General features: G+C 33.9%; 3 protein-coding genes across 4 annotated transcripts; all 3 read right to left on the bottom strand.

Annotated features, from left to right (window-relative positions):
• Positions 1-87: 87 nt before the first annotated feature.
• Positions 88-3,167, bottom strand: LOC127252583 (RHOMBOID-like protein 10, chloroplastic). Its single transcript, XM_051276822.1, has 9 exons — positions 2,958-3,167; positions 2,507-2,763; positions 2,237-2,291; positions 2,053-2,133; positions 1,280-1,376; positions 1,120-1,187; positions 854-952; positions 687-728; positions 88-518 (listed from the first exon to the last, which is right to left on the bottom strand). Exons 1-9 carry the CDS (start codon positions 3,102-3,104, stop codon positions 378-380), a joined length of 987 nt encoding a protein of 328 aa, XP_051132779.1. The 5' UTR covers positions 3,105-3,167; the 3' UTR covers positions 88-377.
• Positions 3,117-9,325, bottom strand: LOC127252572 (probable inactive ATP-dependent zinc metalloprotease FTSHI 1, chloroplastic). Of its 2 annotated transcripts, XR_007839096.1 has the most exons (16): positions 8,411-9,325; positions 8,233-8,317; positions 7,389-7,823; positions 7,253-7,306; positions 7,067-7,132; positions 6,867-6,962; positions 6,636-6,764; positions 6,321-6,373; positions 6,017-6,212; positions 5,825-5,939; positions 5,458-5,732; positions 5,296-5,379; positions 5,064-5,176; positions 4,737-4,986; positions 4,331-4,655; positions 3,117-3,227 (listed from the first exon to the last, which is right to left on the bottom strand). XR_007839096.1 is itself a non-coding variant. In XM_051276805.1 (15 exons), exons 1-15 carry the CDS (start codon positions 9,094-9,096, stop codon positions 4,479-4,481), a joined length of 2,814 nt encoding a protein of 937 aa, XP_051132762.1. In that variant the 5' UTR covers positions 9,097-9,325; the 3' UTR covers positions 4,307-4,478. The 2 variants fall into 2 exon arrangements, 1 of the variants encoding a protein (XP_051132762.1); XM_051276805.1 differs by lacking the exon at positions 3,117-3,227 and having other exon boundaries at positions 4,307-4,655.
• A 5,105-nt stretch (positions 9,326-14,430) lies between these two features.
• On the bottom strand, positions 14,431-15,270 carry LOC127255417 (vacuolar iron transporter homolog 4-like). Its single transcript, XM_051280930.1, has one exon. It carries the CDS (start codon positions 15,213-15,215, stop codon positions 14,577-14,579), a length of 639 nt encoding a protein of 212 aa, XP_051136887.1. The 5' UTR covers positions 15,216-15,270; the 3' UTR covers positions 14,431-14,576.
• Between the last annotated feature and the right edge of the window lie 1,221 nt (positions 15,271-16,491).

Below are 16,491 nucleotides of genomic sequence, written 5' to 3'. Positions count from 1 at the left end.
GGCAGCCGCTATCCGAAAATGGACACTTGATATTTTTAATTAAATTATTATTCGATCGAGTTGAGAACAAATTTATGAACGGAGTGGAGATATATCCATCAATAATATTATTATGAAAATTTCACTATGTACCAGTTTAGCATCACTGCTAGAGCTTCATACAAAACTGCAGCTATGCGTCTTCCCTAAAAATTGCTTATCATAACAAACATTATTTTATATTTTAAAAGATACTGTACAATTCGAACAAACAGTTTCGAATATTTTATGCAATATTTTTTAAACTACAAGGTAATACTGCATGGTTTTTAAATTAAAGAGTAAAATGATATAGATTTTTCAAACCATAAGTAATTATAAGCCGTTATGCCTCTACTTCACTTCGGATATTTCCTGAAGAGTGAAAAAATCGGAGCATTATCTCTAAAACTTGTTCTCCCGTCCCGGGATCTTGAATTGACCTCCCACGCAGGGCCAACGAGCCAAGACACAGCAGCCCCGCCAATCAATCCTCCGACCTGAAAGTTTTGACAGTCCAAAACTATCGTCAAATAGAGAGGTTCAGGAAAACAATGCACCACTGATAATAACAATGACGAGTTAAATGGTAGTCGGGTATGGAACTTCAACCCCTTCAATAAGATAGCTCTATATATATATAGTGAAAATTTCTGGTTTGAACTTACATGCCCCCAGTTATCGATGCCTTGAGAAAGCAGCCCGATAGTCTGCACAGGAGATGCTCATTTTCAATAGTTTAGATACATATTAGATTGTTCTGGAAATCGTAAAAAATTTGAATGAAAAAATAGGTGTTTGACGAGAAGTTTGGGACTAAAAGGTAAGGGCATACCATGTTCAAAAAAATCACTTGACCTATATGCTTCAAATCGCCTTCGGCACCTTTGACCATTCCCCTGTGCCTCAGGATGAACATAGCAAATGATCCGACCTGACCATGCACAATTAACCAACTAAAATATGCCCTAAGAAATAGTTGTCACGAAGAAAATGACGATGGTTAGTTTAATCAACCAAATAAATCTGAATGAAAAAGCTATACAAAAGAACATAAAAATAAAAATAAAGAATCCATTTTTTTTATGGTTACGATATTACCAATCCGAAAATAGCTCCTGATGCGCCGACTGCTGGTGCTTTGCATAGCCAGTAGCTCATTGCCGAACCTGATTTATTCAGAGGGAATTTTTTAAAACTGATGGATCTCTATGTGGATATAAATGGGAGTTATATAGAGCAGTCAGAAGCCAGCAGTTACTTGTAATAGCAGATGTGAGGTATATAGTTAGAAATCTTTTAGGCCCACAGATATTCTCAACAGTTGGACCTACGGAATTTAAAGAATAGCAGTTAACCTGAAAAAATTGATGTTATATTTAGACAACAGGTTATAATAAAGTGCAAATAAATATTTTCACATAATTAGAAACATACAGACAACACATTATAAATTACAGAGAACACGAACATAAATACATAATTCAATCGTTAATTAATATTATCATTCAAATTCAAAAACAATACCTATTTACGAATGCATAGACTAGCATGTAAATACAACCTTGAACAGAAGGTCTAATCATATGCATTTGGGTGAATATGTTACATAAGTATACACACAAATTAGTTTTTTGACTATTCAAACAGTTTAAAATGGTTCAATAAGCTAAAAGCTCTCCAAAACGTTGTTTCCAAACATCCCTAAAATCAAGTTATCCTGAATATAATTCCTATATTAATTACGATAAATTCCTATTATTTTCATGACATTCAAATGAATATATTACCAATTGAGAGAATATGTTATCATCTATACTCTATAGACTATCCCATCATCTACTCATTTCGACTTTTATACTATGAATCGCCACATTATTATATTAATATACACAAATAGCCAAACACATGAAACCATCAAAAGAAACACGCATACCCTTTGTATGTTATTCACACACAAACACACCCTTTTCACCCACTAGAAATATATTCAAATAAAGTCTATGCCTTTGCTTTGCAATATTTAAATCAAACCAGCAAATGCCCAATATTTGCATGTAGAAACGAAGATGTAGCTAGCCTCCATATCTGCCCTTCACTAATAAGACTATTAATCTGCAAAGATCGATAGGAAACAAGTTCATATATATATATATATATATCTTATATCTGTATGAAATTAATAAATTAGGATTAGGGCAAGAAAGCAAAGTTAGACCTTCGCCCCCCAATATAAGAGATCAACTTTGGAGAAATATTGTGCTACATATACCCTGCATTTAAATTCACGGGATACCTTCAACACTCCTTTTAAGTAATGAAATAACACATAATGGAGACAGCATGTTTAAAACTCTATTAATTCTATCTATTCGTCTCTATCCAATGTTTACAATTTTTCGATGATTAGGATAGGATGCATAACATATAAATAGAACATAAGATAGGTCCTTAACACCAGCCAAAAAAAAATGGCAGAACATCTCACAAGACATTAGTAGCAAGTAGTATGGTGGTCCATCCCCGCTCGTTAAACAAGTCTCTTCTAGGCGTTTTCGACTGCAAATTGCTGCCTACATTGTTAGCATCACTTCTTCCCCGATCATCTCCGTTGAAGAAACTTAATCCCATCAATGCATCAGATAAAGCAAGAAATGACCAATGGCAGAAGCTAAACCTATTAAATTGAAGTATCCTTCCATGGAATATATCATTCAACTGGGGCACAGCACTAAGATGAGCACTCTGTACAAGAAAAACGAAAGAATTACTGTTTGCATCAATTTTAAAATCTCTAAACCATGAATTTCGGAAAAGATAACCTAATTCCCAAAAACCACACATCTATCGAATAGTTGAAACAGGTGCAAATTACAGGGGCGATTGAGCGGTAGGAAATAGAAATTGTTAGCGTATGTCAATATATAGTTTCATTTTACCTCGAGGGAAGTTCGAAGGAGGAAGCGATGGCGGAAGCGGAAAGCGACGGCGGCTGTGGCTGTGGCTGTGGCTGTGGCTGTGAGGTGGTTGGTGGGATTGAGGTAAGCCCGAAATATGGGGAGGGAGTTGATGGGATTGGACAACATTGAAGAACTCTGAAATCCCTCTGCTCCTCCAGCCTCCAATCCGTGCCTGGAACTGGAAGTTGAAGATCATCCGTTGACAAGACACAGGCACACAGCCGCTGCAGCAGAGGATGTGGAATTTCTCTGAGTTTTTAAAAATAAACAACACTCAAATCAACAGCGTTCATCCAATAAAATTGATATCTTTTAGTATATTTTTGCAATTAAATGTTAAAATATTAAAAATTTGATTTTTTTTATATTTTTAAATAATTATAAAAATATTTTAATTATATTATATATATATATATATATATATTAATCAATCTAAACAAAACTATGAGCATGCACATGTTCACTAAATATGAATTTCAACATGACTATAATATAAACTAGAGTCGGCAAAAATTGACCCGACACGACAATTCGATACAAAATAATTGGGCTTGAGTCAAAGATTTCAATTCGATTATGTATACTGGTTGACACGAACCCGACACGATAGTAAACGGGTCGGGTTAAGGCTGGGGCTCTCAACTCAAACCCGATACAACAACCCGATTATAATATATTAATATTGATTAATATATTTATTATATATGTAAAAAATTATAATTTAATAATTATCTCATAAATTAATTTAAACTAAGTTCAATTTTAAATAATTCAATCTAATTTAAGCTCAAACTAATAAAAACTAACACGACAATATAACAAAAAAGATTATTTAATTTGAATCAAGAAATTCGACTTAATTATGTATACGGGTTAACACAAACCCGACACGATAATAAACGGGTCAATACGAACCCCACACGATCATAAACGAATCGGATTATAATTGAATAATTTAACCCGTTTAAAGTATTCAACCCGACACAAATCGACCCATTGCCATCTCTAATATAAACAAACAACTAAACATAACTACTTTTGCATTTAGTTAAATTATAAATATTTAACAATTATTTATATTAATATAATACAATATATAAATTAACATGGTATTATATAATTGCTCATTACTTATATTAATATAAAATTAATATATAGTCCAATATTTTTATTAGAGATGACAATATCGAATTGGTCCAAAAAATGCGGCCCGGATTTATATGAGGCTTTTTTGGGGCCTAATTTTTTAAACTCAAGCATTCGTACCTACTTTTGCTAGTTCTAATTTCTGCGAGCCTAAAATTCATTGCATAATTTCTTTGAAGTGATAATTTAAATGTATAAATAAATACCTTCAAAACCGTCTGAATCTCAACGCACAAAAATCTGTTTATCTTCTTCGTATGCAAGAATCCTCCTTCAGACTACACAAATAAACAACAATGGGCGACAATTCATTCCCATCTCCCAAACTTTCCCTCAACAGATCCTCGAAAGAAGCTAAGAACTCAAAAGGGTATACTCCAAATCGCCCCTCTCCTCCCCTTTCAGCTCCAACGCCGGAAGGCTTCCCGGATTTTGCTCCTCCAGCACCAACCTCGTCGGCGTCTGCGCCGGATACTTATCCAGAATGTAGTCGATTTCATCCCCGCTGATCTCCTTCCGGTCAACAAGAACCTGCAGATGATGCGCAGCTCAACCATTCAGCATTTTGACGACATGGAGTTTCGTTATAAGCATTGTTGGATTCGATCGTACCTTGACAGTTTTAAGCAAAGCTGCCTTGTGCTGCCTGAGCAGATCGACTGTTTTTCCGTACATTTCGTGCATCAGTTGTTCCGTCCTCCTCGCAACGTCGCCTTCTAGCTCGAAGTTGATCGGGGGCTCGATCAGATCGTAGTCGTCGTAAAGAGAGCCCTCAAAGTCGATTCTTGGGCCGACAAATTTAGGGCGCTTTATCCATGGAGGAGGCTCGCCGTGGATCGTCATTGGGTCATCTATGTTCCATCTACGACGAGAGATTACACCAAAATTAAATAGAAAATGAGTCGGGATCAGATTGAATGTACCGGTGCGAGGACATACATCGTGATGATCTTTCGGGCGAGCCAGGAAGCGTCGGCGAGGTAACTGACTGATGCTTTCGAGGTATTCCTCCCAAAAATGACTTCTTCGGCTGCTCTGCCGCCGAGCAATACCTTTGTAGAAGGTTACCGTAAGAAAATTAGATGTATCAAATTGAAATTTTGGTATCAATTGTGTTGACGACGCAAATTAAACTCGATTAAAACAAGGTTAACTTGAAGTTGATTCGTACCTGAAGGCGTTGTAGAAGCTGAGGCTTTCTCTCGAATATGTACGACTCGTCGTTAAGACGGTGAAATACAACTTGCGACAATGTCTGCACAAGCCATGTTAAACCATCACCACTTGGGAGAAGACTTGCGAATGGTAAAAACCGGGAGGGAAAAGGGCAAACCTGTCCACGAGGATTAATGGAGACACGATCACAGCGCTCGATGTTTGCATTCTCAATACGTCTTAGCAGATGGGAAGTCAAGGCAGTGCCCACCTCGGTTGTGGCTCTCCGAGATTGTCCTTGGTGGCCAAGGTCTATCCCGACACGCCTCGGACCTACCGTCAGACGGTCAACTGCATCGTCCATGTCTGAATGAAGAATAGCAGAATGTCCTTTCCTGACTGCCACAAGAGCTGCCTCTTGGAGAAGTTGCGCCAGCTTTGCACCCGACCATCCTGAATCATAACTATCTTTCATGAACAATAGTAATAAAAAAAAAAAAAAGATAGGTCGTTTTGGTACCAAGAACATACACTTGAATGCATACCAGGTAAGTTGTTTGCATAACTAGACAGATCAACGGTATTTGATAACTTCACTTTCCGGGCATGAACTTTTAGAATGTCCAATCTCCCTTTAGCATTTGGCGGGCGGATTCTTATCTATACAGGAAATTAAAATGGCTCTAGCTTTTAAAGAATTTAAAAACTTAAATGCATCGATATAAATAGGCGCACACCTTGCGGTCAAACCGACCGGGGCGAAGAAGGGCAGGATCTAGTAAATCCATTCGATTAGTGGCACCCAAGAATATAACACCTTTGCCTGTGTCGAACCCATCTAGTTCTATCAATAGCTGGTTCAATGTCGTCTCCCTTTCTTGAGTTGCAGCATTGTATAGGTGATCTGTTGTCTCTTGGAATGTTCCTTGCCGCCTGTATCCCAACCATGTTTAAATAAACGATCAATTTCTGTAGGTATGTATTTCAGAAATATTCATGCAATACAAGGTTTGAAGATATCGGAAGATAAAACATCCATACCTCGTTGCCAGAGCATCAATTTCATCTATAAAAATGACAGATGGTTTATTTACCTGTAACACAATATATCAGTATAGAAGACATTTATCCTCGTATACATAACATGGCCAATATAGAAATCAGTAGAAGGATTGTATATTTTGCTAATGTAGCTTAGCAACTAATTGAGAAGAAATATCTTCTTCAAGAACATAAGAAAGAAAAGAAATTTCTCAATAAGAATATCCATTGGATCAAGGCTTCATTACTAGAATTAAATTTTTTAAACTCTGACAGGCAACAAATTGGCAGAGAATGGGAACCACGACTGTATACCTTTGCTCGCTTGAATAAATCCCGGATACGAGCAGAACCAACACCAACCAAGACTTCAACAAATTCAGATCCAGCCATTTGATAAAATGGAACACCTGCTTCTCCGGCTATGGCTTTGGCAACCAATGTCTAGTGTGAAATTGTTGACTAAGTTAATCAAATCATTAACCTTAATCAAAGAGCTTTATGTATGTTATTTTATTTCATTTCAGGAAAAACAAGATAGCCAACCTTGCCGCACCCAGGGGGGCCTTCGAGAAGAACTCCATGAGGAGGCTTTATCCCCATTTTGTCAAATAGCTCAGGAGTCTTCAGATACCTTACCAACTGCATTGTGGTAGGAGAAAATAAGAAAGTAATCGAGAGAGTGAGCCGTATAAGCGTATACTTTTACAAATGGCTAAAAAAAACAAAATACCAAAAAAGGGTACCTCTTGGAGTTCTTCCACTGCTTCCTCAATTCCAGCTACATCACTAAACATGACACCGGTAGAACCCTGAGTATAGTTTATTACTTAGAACACTGAAGGGTTCTGCATTATATATATATATATATATAGAGAGAGAGAGAGAGAGAGTGGAAAGCTATTCAAACAAAATTGTACAACAGAACTCACATCAACACGTGCTTGAGGTTTTGATTGAGAAAATTCGATACCTTGCCATATGTCCTGCATTAAGTAGCAGTGGTGTTACATATTAGTATAATGCAAAAAACATAACACATAACGAAAAGAAGGAACCAGAGCTCACCCATTTTCTGAAATTCTTCGGCCTTCTTGAAAGGGTGAAACGAACAAGAAGCACCATCGTAACAAAAACCATCAATATTGGCTTTAGCATTTCAATACTCGCTGCAACCCCACCAAATCTATAAACCTCATACACTTTTGAAAAAAATCCCCCGTCACCCAAGAAATCAACAACATTTTCCCAGACTCTTTCCAATATTCCAAAGACAATACCAAAAAACAACTTGAGAAATGGTTTAGACAAAGGCCATATGACGTATGCAGCCGCGAAAAAGACAAAACAGGTAATAGCAAATGCTGCTGAAGCTAAAAACCCTCCGACAACAACTGCGGCGGCAGTCATTACTGCAGTTATCACTCCAAGTTCAACCATCACTCTGCTAGATAAATTGGATGCCACAGGACTAGGATACTCTGGCAATTTTCCTACCCAAGACTGCAAGAAAAATGTAGTAAGGCACCGTTCAAAGCACAATGGGAACAGAAACCTTTCAGCTTTCATATGGACATGAAAATCAAAATACTCATACAAATGTATCTGTTGGACTAAAGTTTATATCGAACGGATGAAAGCACTTGGAAGATTATAACCCTATAAATGCTATATCTAGCTCCTCACACTATGTCAAGCCGGCTCCGTAATGAGAAGTAAATGTATAATATATGCAGGCAAGAAAGGAGTGCTCGCAACTATTCACACGTCGCTGAACTAGCATCAAGTTAAATTTATAGTTACAAGATCATAAACCATACATATTTTGGGTGACTTTATGACAAAAACTAATCAAAAGGCTATCGTATTTGCGTCCATGTAATACAATTAATAGTAAAGGAGAGTACCATACCGTGGTTTGCTTCTCTATTTCATTGCGCGGCCCCTTGTACGTCTCCAAGAACTCTCGAGCTTGCTCGGCATCAAGCCTCATCGACCTATTCAATCCATCCACAAATGTCATACACAATACACAATTGAACATCATTTACAACAACATTGTATATGAAAAACAACACAACACAACACACCATCTTCGGCTGTGCAAGCTCTTCTCGCCGGGTATGTCTTTCAAATCAACAACAAAATCCTTGAACATGGTGCCAAACGAAATGCCAAAATCCTCCTTAAAGCTCACAAGCTTTATCTTATCATTCATCAGGTACTTCTGGAAATCCTCGTAGCTCATTCTCGGCAGCTCCTTCACGTTCTTAACAAACTCCTCTTCTTCCGACAAATTAACTCCGAAAACTTGCTCCGGAACATAAAGCTTCCCTTTGTACTCCCTCAACAAGTCCTTCAAATAAACCTCCCCTTCCCCCTCAGGCTTTACAGCAGCATCACTCTCCTCACTGCCTCTCTCCTTATCCTTCTGGCCTACCAATGCCCTCAAATTCAGCCTCGACAGTATCTCCGAAAGCCTCCCATTAATGCCCCTCTTGTTCAAACTCTCCTCCTTCTCCTTCGATGTGTACAGCTTATCCCCAATCAGATATCTGGGCTCAACTTGGCTCGGGTTTTCCCTCAAAACCCTACTCACAAAATCCTCATTGGATTTCTCGGAATTCGAACCGGATTTTGAGACAGCACGAGTGCAGATGCGAAACTCCCTTGTTTTCAAGGGGGAGTGGAAGCCTCTGTTAGGTCTTTTGCTCGGGGATACCGTCGGGAAATTGATCAAAGACGGCTTGGAAATTCCCAGTGACGGGGCGTACATATTTCGCTGATGCTGGCGCTCCCCCGAGCTCAATTTCCGTGCATTCTTAGTTGGAGAAGACGGAAACGGACTCCAATCAAATCAATTAACGGTCGCCTGCAGAAATCAAAATGGAAACAGTCTTGATTGATAGGAAGCTTCGACGGTGAATTGGGCTTTGGACGAGAAAGAATTAGCCAGAACGTGAATCGTTGTGCAAAAGGTTTCAGCTGCGTGTGGTGTGTGTATTAAGAGCTCTTCCCTAATTTTTTGTTAACCCAATTTATTATTACTATTTTTTTAATGACATATATAAATATTATAAAAAATATTATCTCTAATGTATATTTTTTTATTTTAATATTATAAATTAATCATTTTAAAAATATATAATATTTTAAATTCGATGTCAATAATAAATATATATTCCCAATTTGAATCAGAAGAAGAAGATAGTATAATACTTCTTTTATTATTCAAATATAATTTCTCTACTAAAAAAATAAGAAATAAATAAATTTAAATGTCAAAAGAAAAACAAAAAAACTTTGAATGTAATAGAGGAAAGATATATTAACATAATATATACAATATAAATTATATTCACTTAAAAATATATAAAAATCATTACAAAATATTACATTTTATATTATAATATTTTTATATCTAATATAAATTATATATTTATCTAATGATATAAAGTAAATAATAGTATTTATTATTCTTAAAAGTGTGTTTTTATTTTTTGTTTATATATTATTGTCCCTATTATTCAATTTTTTACTCAATTATCCATCGATCATTTATTTTTCAGTTATCTCATTTATTCATTTATTTTCACCCCTCACCGTGATTATCTCATTCACGATTTAGATTTTCTCTTGTCATTGCCGTCTGTGATTTTTCCGGCCGATTTAGAAAATATCAAAGATTTGGACAACTCTTGCACTTTTTCGACCGAAAAAGGGGAGAAAGTGATGAAAAATGTCAAGGCGGCTGTGGATTGACCGGATTCGTTTTTATTTTCTATTACGAAGTTCGACTTATATAATTCAACATAAGTCGGTTTGTTCTTGTGCTCTAAAGTGTTTATTTGAACTGATTTTTTGCTTCACTCAAGGAATAATATTGGAAGGATTTAAGGACTACGAATTTGGCTTCTCTCAAGTGGATTCGATGGATTTAGTTGAAGTGGTGATGAAAATTTTAGAAAATACTCCCTCCATTTTTTAACAATCTGTAAATTTTTTTATTTTGGTTCGTCCTATAACAAAGTATCTATTTTTTTTTTTTAAGTAATTGTACTACCTACTTAACATTACAAATACCCTTCCAATTTATAATATATTACACAAATGTCATTACCTTTATATCATACCATACTAATATGATTAATTTAGTCTTTTTACCTTTAATTCTACTTTATCCCAATATATTTTAAAATTCCATGTAAAAAATAAATAAATATATAAATATGAGACGGAGGAAGTATGATTCACTGCAAATTTGATACTATAAGCATCACTGATCATGAAGTTAATGTTTGAGGGAAACTCATTTGACGTTAATCTATATGTATGTGAAATGCATTAAATGGTGAATTTTAAAGGGAAATCATTTTTTGTTTTTAAGAGAAAAATTTAGCATTAATACAAGTCTATATATTGTACTAAAAAAATTATGTCCAATTTTTCTTGTTGTGCTTGCAACAAATTTATTTTTCTTTTTATTTTGGATATATAAAATTTTAAACATAATTAATATAATTCAAAAAATAAGTATTGTATTTACTGAACAAGACTATTTTATTTATATACACATTAAAAAGTACAAAAAGTAAAATATATATATATTTCCACGTTAAAATATGTGTCCAGTCAAATAAACGTACAAAATTGCATAACAGATAAATATCTTTTAAGGTAAATATCATCGTAGTCTTATATACAACATTTTTTATTAAATAGCTATGTGATAATTTTTAACACTAAATATTAATGTGGATTTATATTTTATATAAATATACAATAATTTGGTGACATAACTTAGATCAACATCAATCCTTGATGTAAAAATTTTCATGTGATTATTCAAATATTTTGATATCAAATAACTTTTTTTTTTTTTTTTTATGACTATGAATTAGATATAAGACTATTTTAATACAAACTTTAATTAAAGTACCAAAATAATAATAATAATAATAAATGTTATGTACAAGACTATAACTACAAGGGTGTGTTTGTTTGGAGATTGGATTTTCAATCCACTGTTCATTTCAATTTTTTTTTTCCCTAAAACATCAAATCAAACACCTATTTTTTTTTTTTATATTATACTAAAAATCAATTTTACATTCAAAATATCACATTAAGACCTATTTATATAACATGATATAACTATTCAAATTCAAATTTTTTATTATTTAAATCTAAACCCCCAAACAAATACACCCGAACTTTTTTTCTTTTTTTATAGTGAAATTTATATATAAAAAAATGGGGGGAAAAAATCAAAGCAAAGTTTATAGTGTACTTTTTTTTTTCCCATAAAACTACTTTTCTCATTAATTTTTGGGGACATATCTTTCTTTTCAAGGACAAAAATATAAGCATGTTTGCTTGGATTTTAAGTTTAAAATTAAGTTTTGAACAATAAAAATTTAAATTAGAATAGTTATTCAATATGATATAAATGTGTATTGATGTTTTTTTTAAAATATAAAATTAATATTTAATATATTATTAAAATATGTATACTATTTGATTTGATATATATTTTTTTTAAAAAAAAAAATCTAATGAATTATAGAAAACTAAACAATTTCAAACAAACACAACTAATATTCTAACTTCATTTAATCTTTTAAATTAATATACTCCATTTTTTGGAAAAAATATGTTTATGTGATAGATAAAATGAGAGCTTATGAGTAAGTTGGATATTTAATAAATTGAAAAAAAATGATTAAGATGAAACAATTTGTCCCTGATTTTACTGTACAAACATTGTACATAATTGGAATTCAAAATTCTAACCCTATATTCTAGGTACGTTGCTAGACCATAGGCTTCCTTTCGCGCAGAAATTGTCGCGAAAATATCTGCGACCTGTCAACTTCAGCTCTGATCGACGGACTGGCGAACACACCCAACCGTCAAAACCTTCAAACAAACAAACCCTTGAAATAAAAATAAAAATAATAATATCTCCAAAAACTTTTTTTAAAAAAATATTTTTTAAATATCAACTCCAACATCACTTTACTTTTTCACTTTTATTTATTTTAACAATATTTAAATATCATTGATTTCAAACTATCATATAAATACATCACTTTTTTTTCAATATAATAATAATTTCTTCCAACATAATCATTACAAAATTCAAATCTTCAAACAAACACAACTTAAAAATCCATACTTAAAAATCCTCAAAAATCCAAATCCAAAATCCAAACCCCCAAAGTGTGTTTGAGGATTGGATTTTAAATACACTATTCATCTAATTTTTTTTCTTAAAAAAACATCAAGTGAAACACCTATTTTTTATTTTTTATATTATACTAAAAATCAATTTTACATTCAAAATATCACATCAACACCTATTTATATCACATAATATAACTATGCAAATTCAAAATTTTTACTATTCAAATCCCAATGAAAAATCTCAAATTTTATATTCTCTCCACTTCAATAGGAAACTATTATACATTTATCTTGTCATCTGTCACAAATATATATATATATATATATATTTATTTATTTTTATCGATTTTTATAAGTAATTTCATAAAGTCACAAAGATATATTTTGTCATATTTGTCTGTTTTATTTATTTTTAGTTTCAACTTATTTCGAGTCATGGCGGAAATTATTATTTTTTATTTGAATTAATCATTCGGTTGTTTGAGTGTGTAAAAAAAAAATAATGTAACAATTTTTTCGTCCATTTATCTCTACCAAATTGTTGTTTCTAACTTTTTAAATTTTCATTGACACTGAAAAACAAAATAAACGAGACAAAAAAAAAAAAAAAATTACACTAAACTACGAAAATAGTAATATTTAAGATAAGATATTTTATTTTTTACATATATCTATAAATAAAAATATTATATATTATTATAAATTAAAATCATAATAATAATAATATATAGTATTAATTACGAATTGGGGGAGGGGAAAATCTTAATTACTAGAAAAAAATTACACTAATAAAAAAATTTGGAAAGGGCCCAAGGTGGATCAACACATCTACAAATATGAAAAGATAACAAGTGCTTTTATTTCATACAATACATATTATCCGTTTATTTACGTGCTTTATAATTGTTTTTATCAGGATAGTTCAAATTAGTATCACAACTATTTTTTATTTATATATATTAGAATCAGTTTCACAAAAATATAGGACTTTATTTTTTTTTAACCATAATAAAAATTGCTACGGTATTTTGTAGATCGATGTTTTTGTTTATTATTCTGAAATCCTTTTTCGAAATTGACAATTTACTCTATACATAGTCATGAGAAGGGCAAGAATACTTGTTTGGATTTCTTCCTACATGTAATTAAGAGGTCCAAAAATTTTAATCAAAATCAAGTTTGAACACATAAAATATCTTTTTCTTTTAATAAATAAATTGTCATTAGTATAATATTTTTGTGAATTTAATTAATATTCTTTATGGTATACATTATAAAATTAAGTGTGTTCAAGAAGAAAGCACCAAATTGAGTTGGCCAAAGTTGATACTTTTAAAATAACTTTATAAATGAAAAAAGTGTGAACTAAGTGATCGAATATGTGACTCAACACCACTTTCATTCTTTCAACTTTAATTCCCAAAATTACTAATTTAGGAGAAGATGATGATTCTTGTGTATATACTTATACATTAATTAATTTAATAATCCAAATTTATTTCATAAATGAAAGATTCGAAAAAAATCGAAACGTATAGCAATAGTTACAGAACAGCTTCGATTCGAAACCTTAATTTTATAAGAGTATCAAAAATTGAATCCGAAGCTAATTTCGAAGCCAATTTGCGTATGTCATACACAAACTAGTACTACCTCCGTCCGGCTCTAAGAGTTTAGTTTACTTTTTGCGTATTTATATTTGAATATTAATTATTATATCAAAATATAGAATAAATTAAAAAAAAATTACAGAAATACTTCAATTAATATCTTATAATACTAATAAAGGATATTCGTACAAAAAAATTTATAACGACGCAAAAAGTAAAGTGACCGAGACTGGAGTAGTAATCTTGGAATCAAATCCATTAAAATGGGCCGCTGTTGTTTCGATATTTTTTTAAAAATACTTTTAAGGTGAAAAAACAACAAAATCGTAACATCTGTAAAAAAGACATTAAATATGATATTTTCTTAAAATAACAATCGGAGATAAATATTACTCAACAACATTATTAAATAATTTATAATATCAAAACATATATATATATATAATATGTATGTATATATTTAGAGACCAGCAGAACCAATTAGCTTAGTAGCAGCAAAAGTGATTCCCATGGCGAGCCATCCTCCGACGACCACCCTCGCCGCCGACCTGGCCGGCGGCGCGCGGCCGAGAACCGCGCCGGAGATTCCAAACCCTAGCAGGGCCGCGCTGACGGCGGCGACCACCACCCCAAGCCTGACGCGGTAGTTCCTTACGAAGGCGGCGGCGAGGAGCGGCACCACCGCGCCGATCGCGAAAGCGAACGCCGACGCCAGCGCCGCCTGCACCGGACTCGGCAGCTTGCTCGCCGGCCGGCGGTCTCCGGCTTCCGCCGGCGTCCTCTTGAGCTGAGCCACCTCTATGTCGTACTGCGAGTAGACGGAGACGAATTCTCCGATGGCCATGCTGCAGGCGCCGGCGACGAGGCCGGCGATTCCGGTGAGGATCATCGTCCTGGCGTCCTGGCGGACGGCGCCGACGCCGACCATGAGCGACGCCGTGGAGAGGAGGCCGTCGTTGGCGCCGAGGACGGCGGCGCGCAGCCACTGGGCGCGGTGGGAGTAGTCGGGCTCCGGCGGCGGCTGCGCCTCGGCGTCGGGGTCGTTTCTGGGGAGGATCCGGTGGGGCTTTTGAGGAAGGTTTTGCTTGGGAGCTTCCATGGCGGATTAGTTAATTAAATATGGATTTTTTTTATTATTATTTAATTATATTTGAGTAGTATTTATAAATGGGAGTATTATTTAATTTTAGGGAGAAGTGTGGAGGACACACGCCAGTATTTATAGTAGGGGGAGTTCGAGGGAAGAGGTTCCGATGTGGGACAAGTAAAGCAAAGGCGTTTTCTGGATTAATTATTTTTCCTTGTCGGAATCTGATGCTGGTGCTTTCACACGCACTCCATTATGGTTTTGTCTATGCATTGCGTGGCATATATAGCCTCTATTTTGTATTTAAATATATGTATTGTGAAATAATTGTATATGTAATGCAATATTTATAATTAAGGAAAAGTTAAAAGTATTTTATATTAATGTACAATTATTGAATAGCAAAATTATACTTTTGAGTAAAATAAATAAAAATATAAAAGATGCTTTGAATTGGAAATGAGGGAGTATAATACTTGGTCCGTTTATTTACAAAAATATAAATATTATACTTCCTGACAGAAGGAATTTGGGCATCCAATCTAAAACCAATCGTAATAGGTGGAGTAATTTTTCATCGTAATAGGAATTTGCTCGATGATTAAAAAACGAATAAGTGTGAGTGAGAATATATTAGGGACAATACATCGAGAATTATAAGAGGTAAAATTCTGATTAGAAAAAGAGAAACAATCAAGCATTAAGATAGGGAAGTTTTTGAGACTGGGTCAACTCACTCAACAATAGTATGATATTGTCCGCTATGGGCTGAACCCGCACGGATTTGTTTTTGGATATTCTCCAAAAGGCCTCATTCTAGTGGAGTTCACTCAGAATGTAAAATTTTTTTTTGGGTTTGCACCCCAACAATATTCCCCTCAAACCAAGGACCAATCAATGGACCTTCCATGTCCACCTTATGCCGTCTATTACAAAAGGGCCTGCTGCTTGACCACTTCAATCGGGACCGACCCAACACCGCCAGGAGACTTTTGACACAAGGCACATCCGCAGGTCACAAGGACGAACCCACCACCACAACCAATGCCCAATGCCACCCAGTCCCAACACAAGTTCTTTTGAATCAATTTAATTTACATGCAATATGATATTTGATTTTGTTCATAGCCTGTTTATTGCCTACTTGTTAACAGAAAAATTATTTTTGATATCATTATAAATTATTTAATTAGCAAATTTGATTTCATTGTGAAAATAGTGATTTGAAAAATAAATACATTAAAAATTATAAAAAAATAAAAATAAAAACAATGAAGACAAAAGAATA

Source organism: Andrographis paniculata, unplaced genomic scaffold (genome assembly GCF_009805555.1).
Source record: "Andrographis paniculata isolate CXL003 unplaced genomic scaffold, ASM980555v1 Contig12END, whole genome shotgun sequence".
NCBI lineage: Eukaryota > Viridiplantae > Streptophyta > Magnoliopsida > Lamiales > Acanthaceae > Andrographis > Andrographis paniculata.
The sequence above is the reverse complement of the archived record's forward strand: the minus strand, read 5'-3'. Positions and strand labels throughout refer to the sequence as shown.

Bases quoted from the DNA above. Each gene is read 5' to 3' on its own strand.
- LOC127252583 (XM_051276822.1), bottom strand. From the start codon at position 3,104: ATGTTGTCCAATCCCATCAACTCCCTCCCCATATTTCGGGCTTACCTC. The intron at 2,764-2,957 runs GTAAAATGAAAC...TTTCTTGTACAG, and splicing joins TCCTTCGAACTTCCCTCGAG to AGTGCTCATCTTAGTGCTGT. The intron at 1,188-1,279 runs GTAACTGCTGGC...TGAATAAATCAG, and splicing joins CCTCACATCTGCTATTACAA to GTTCGGCAATGAGCTACTGG.
- LOC127252572 (XM_051276805.1), bottom strand. From the start codon at position 9,096: ATGTACGCCCCGTCACTGGGAATTTCCAAGCCGTCTTTGATCAATTTC. The intron at 8,318-8,410 runs GTGTGTTGTGTT...TGGATTGAATAG, and splicing joins AGCTTGCACAGCCGAAGATG to GTCGATGAGGCTTGATGCCG. The intron at 6,765-6,866 runs GTTGGCTATCTT...ATTTCACACTAG, and splicing joins GCCCCCCTGGGTGCGGCAAG to ACATTGGTTGCCAAAGCCAT.
- LOC127255417 (XM_051280930.1), bottom strand. From the start codon at position 15,215: ATGGAAGCTCCCAAGCAAAACCTTCCTCAAAAGCCCCACCGGATCCTC.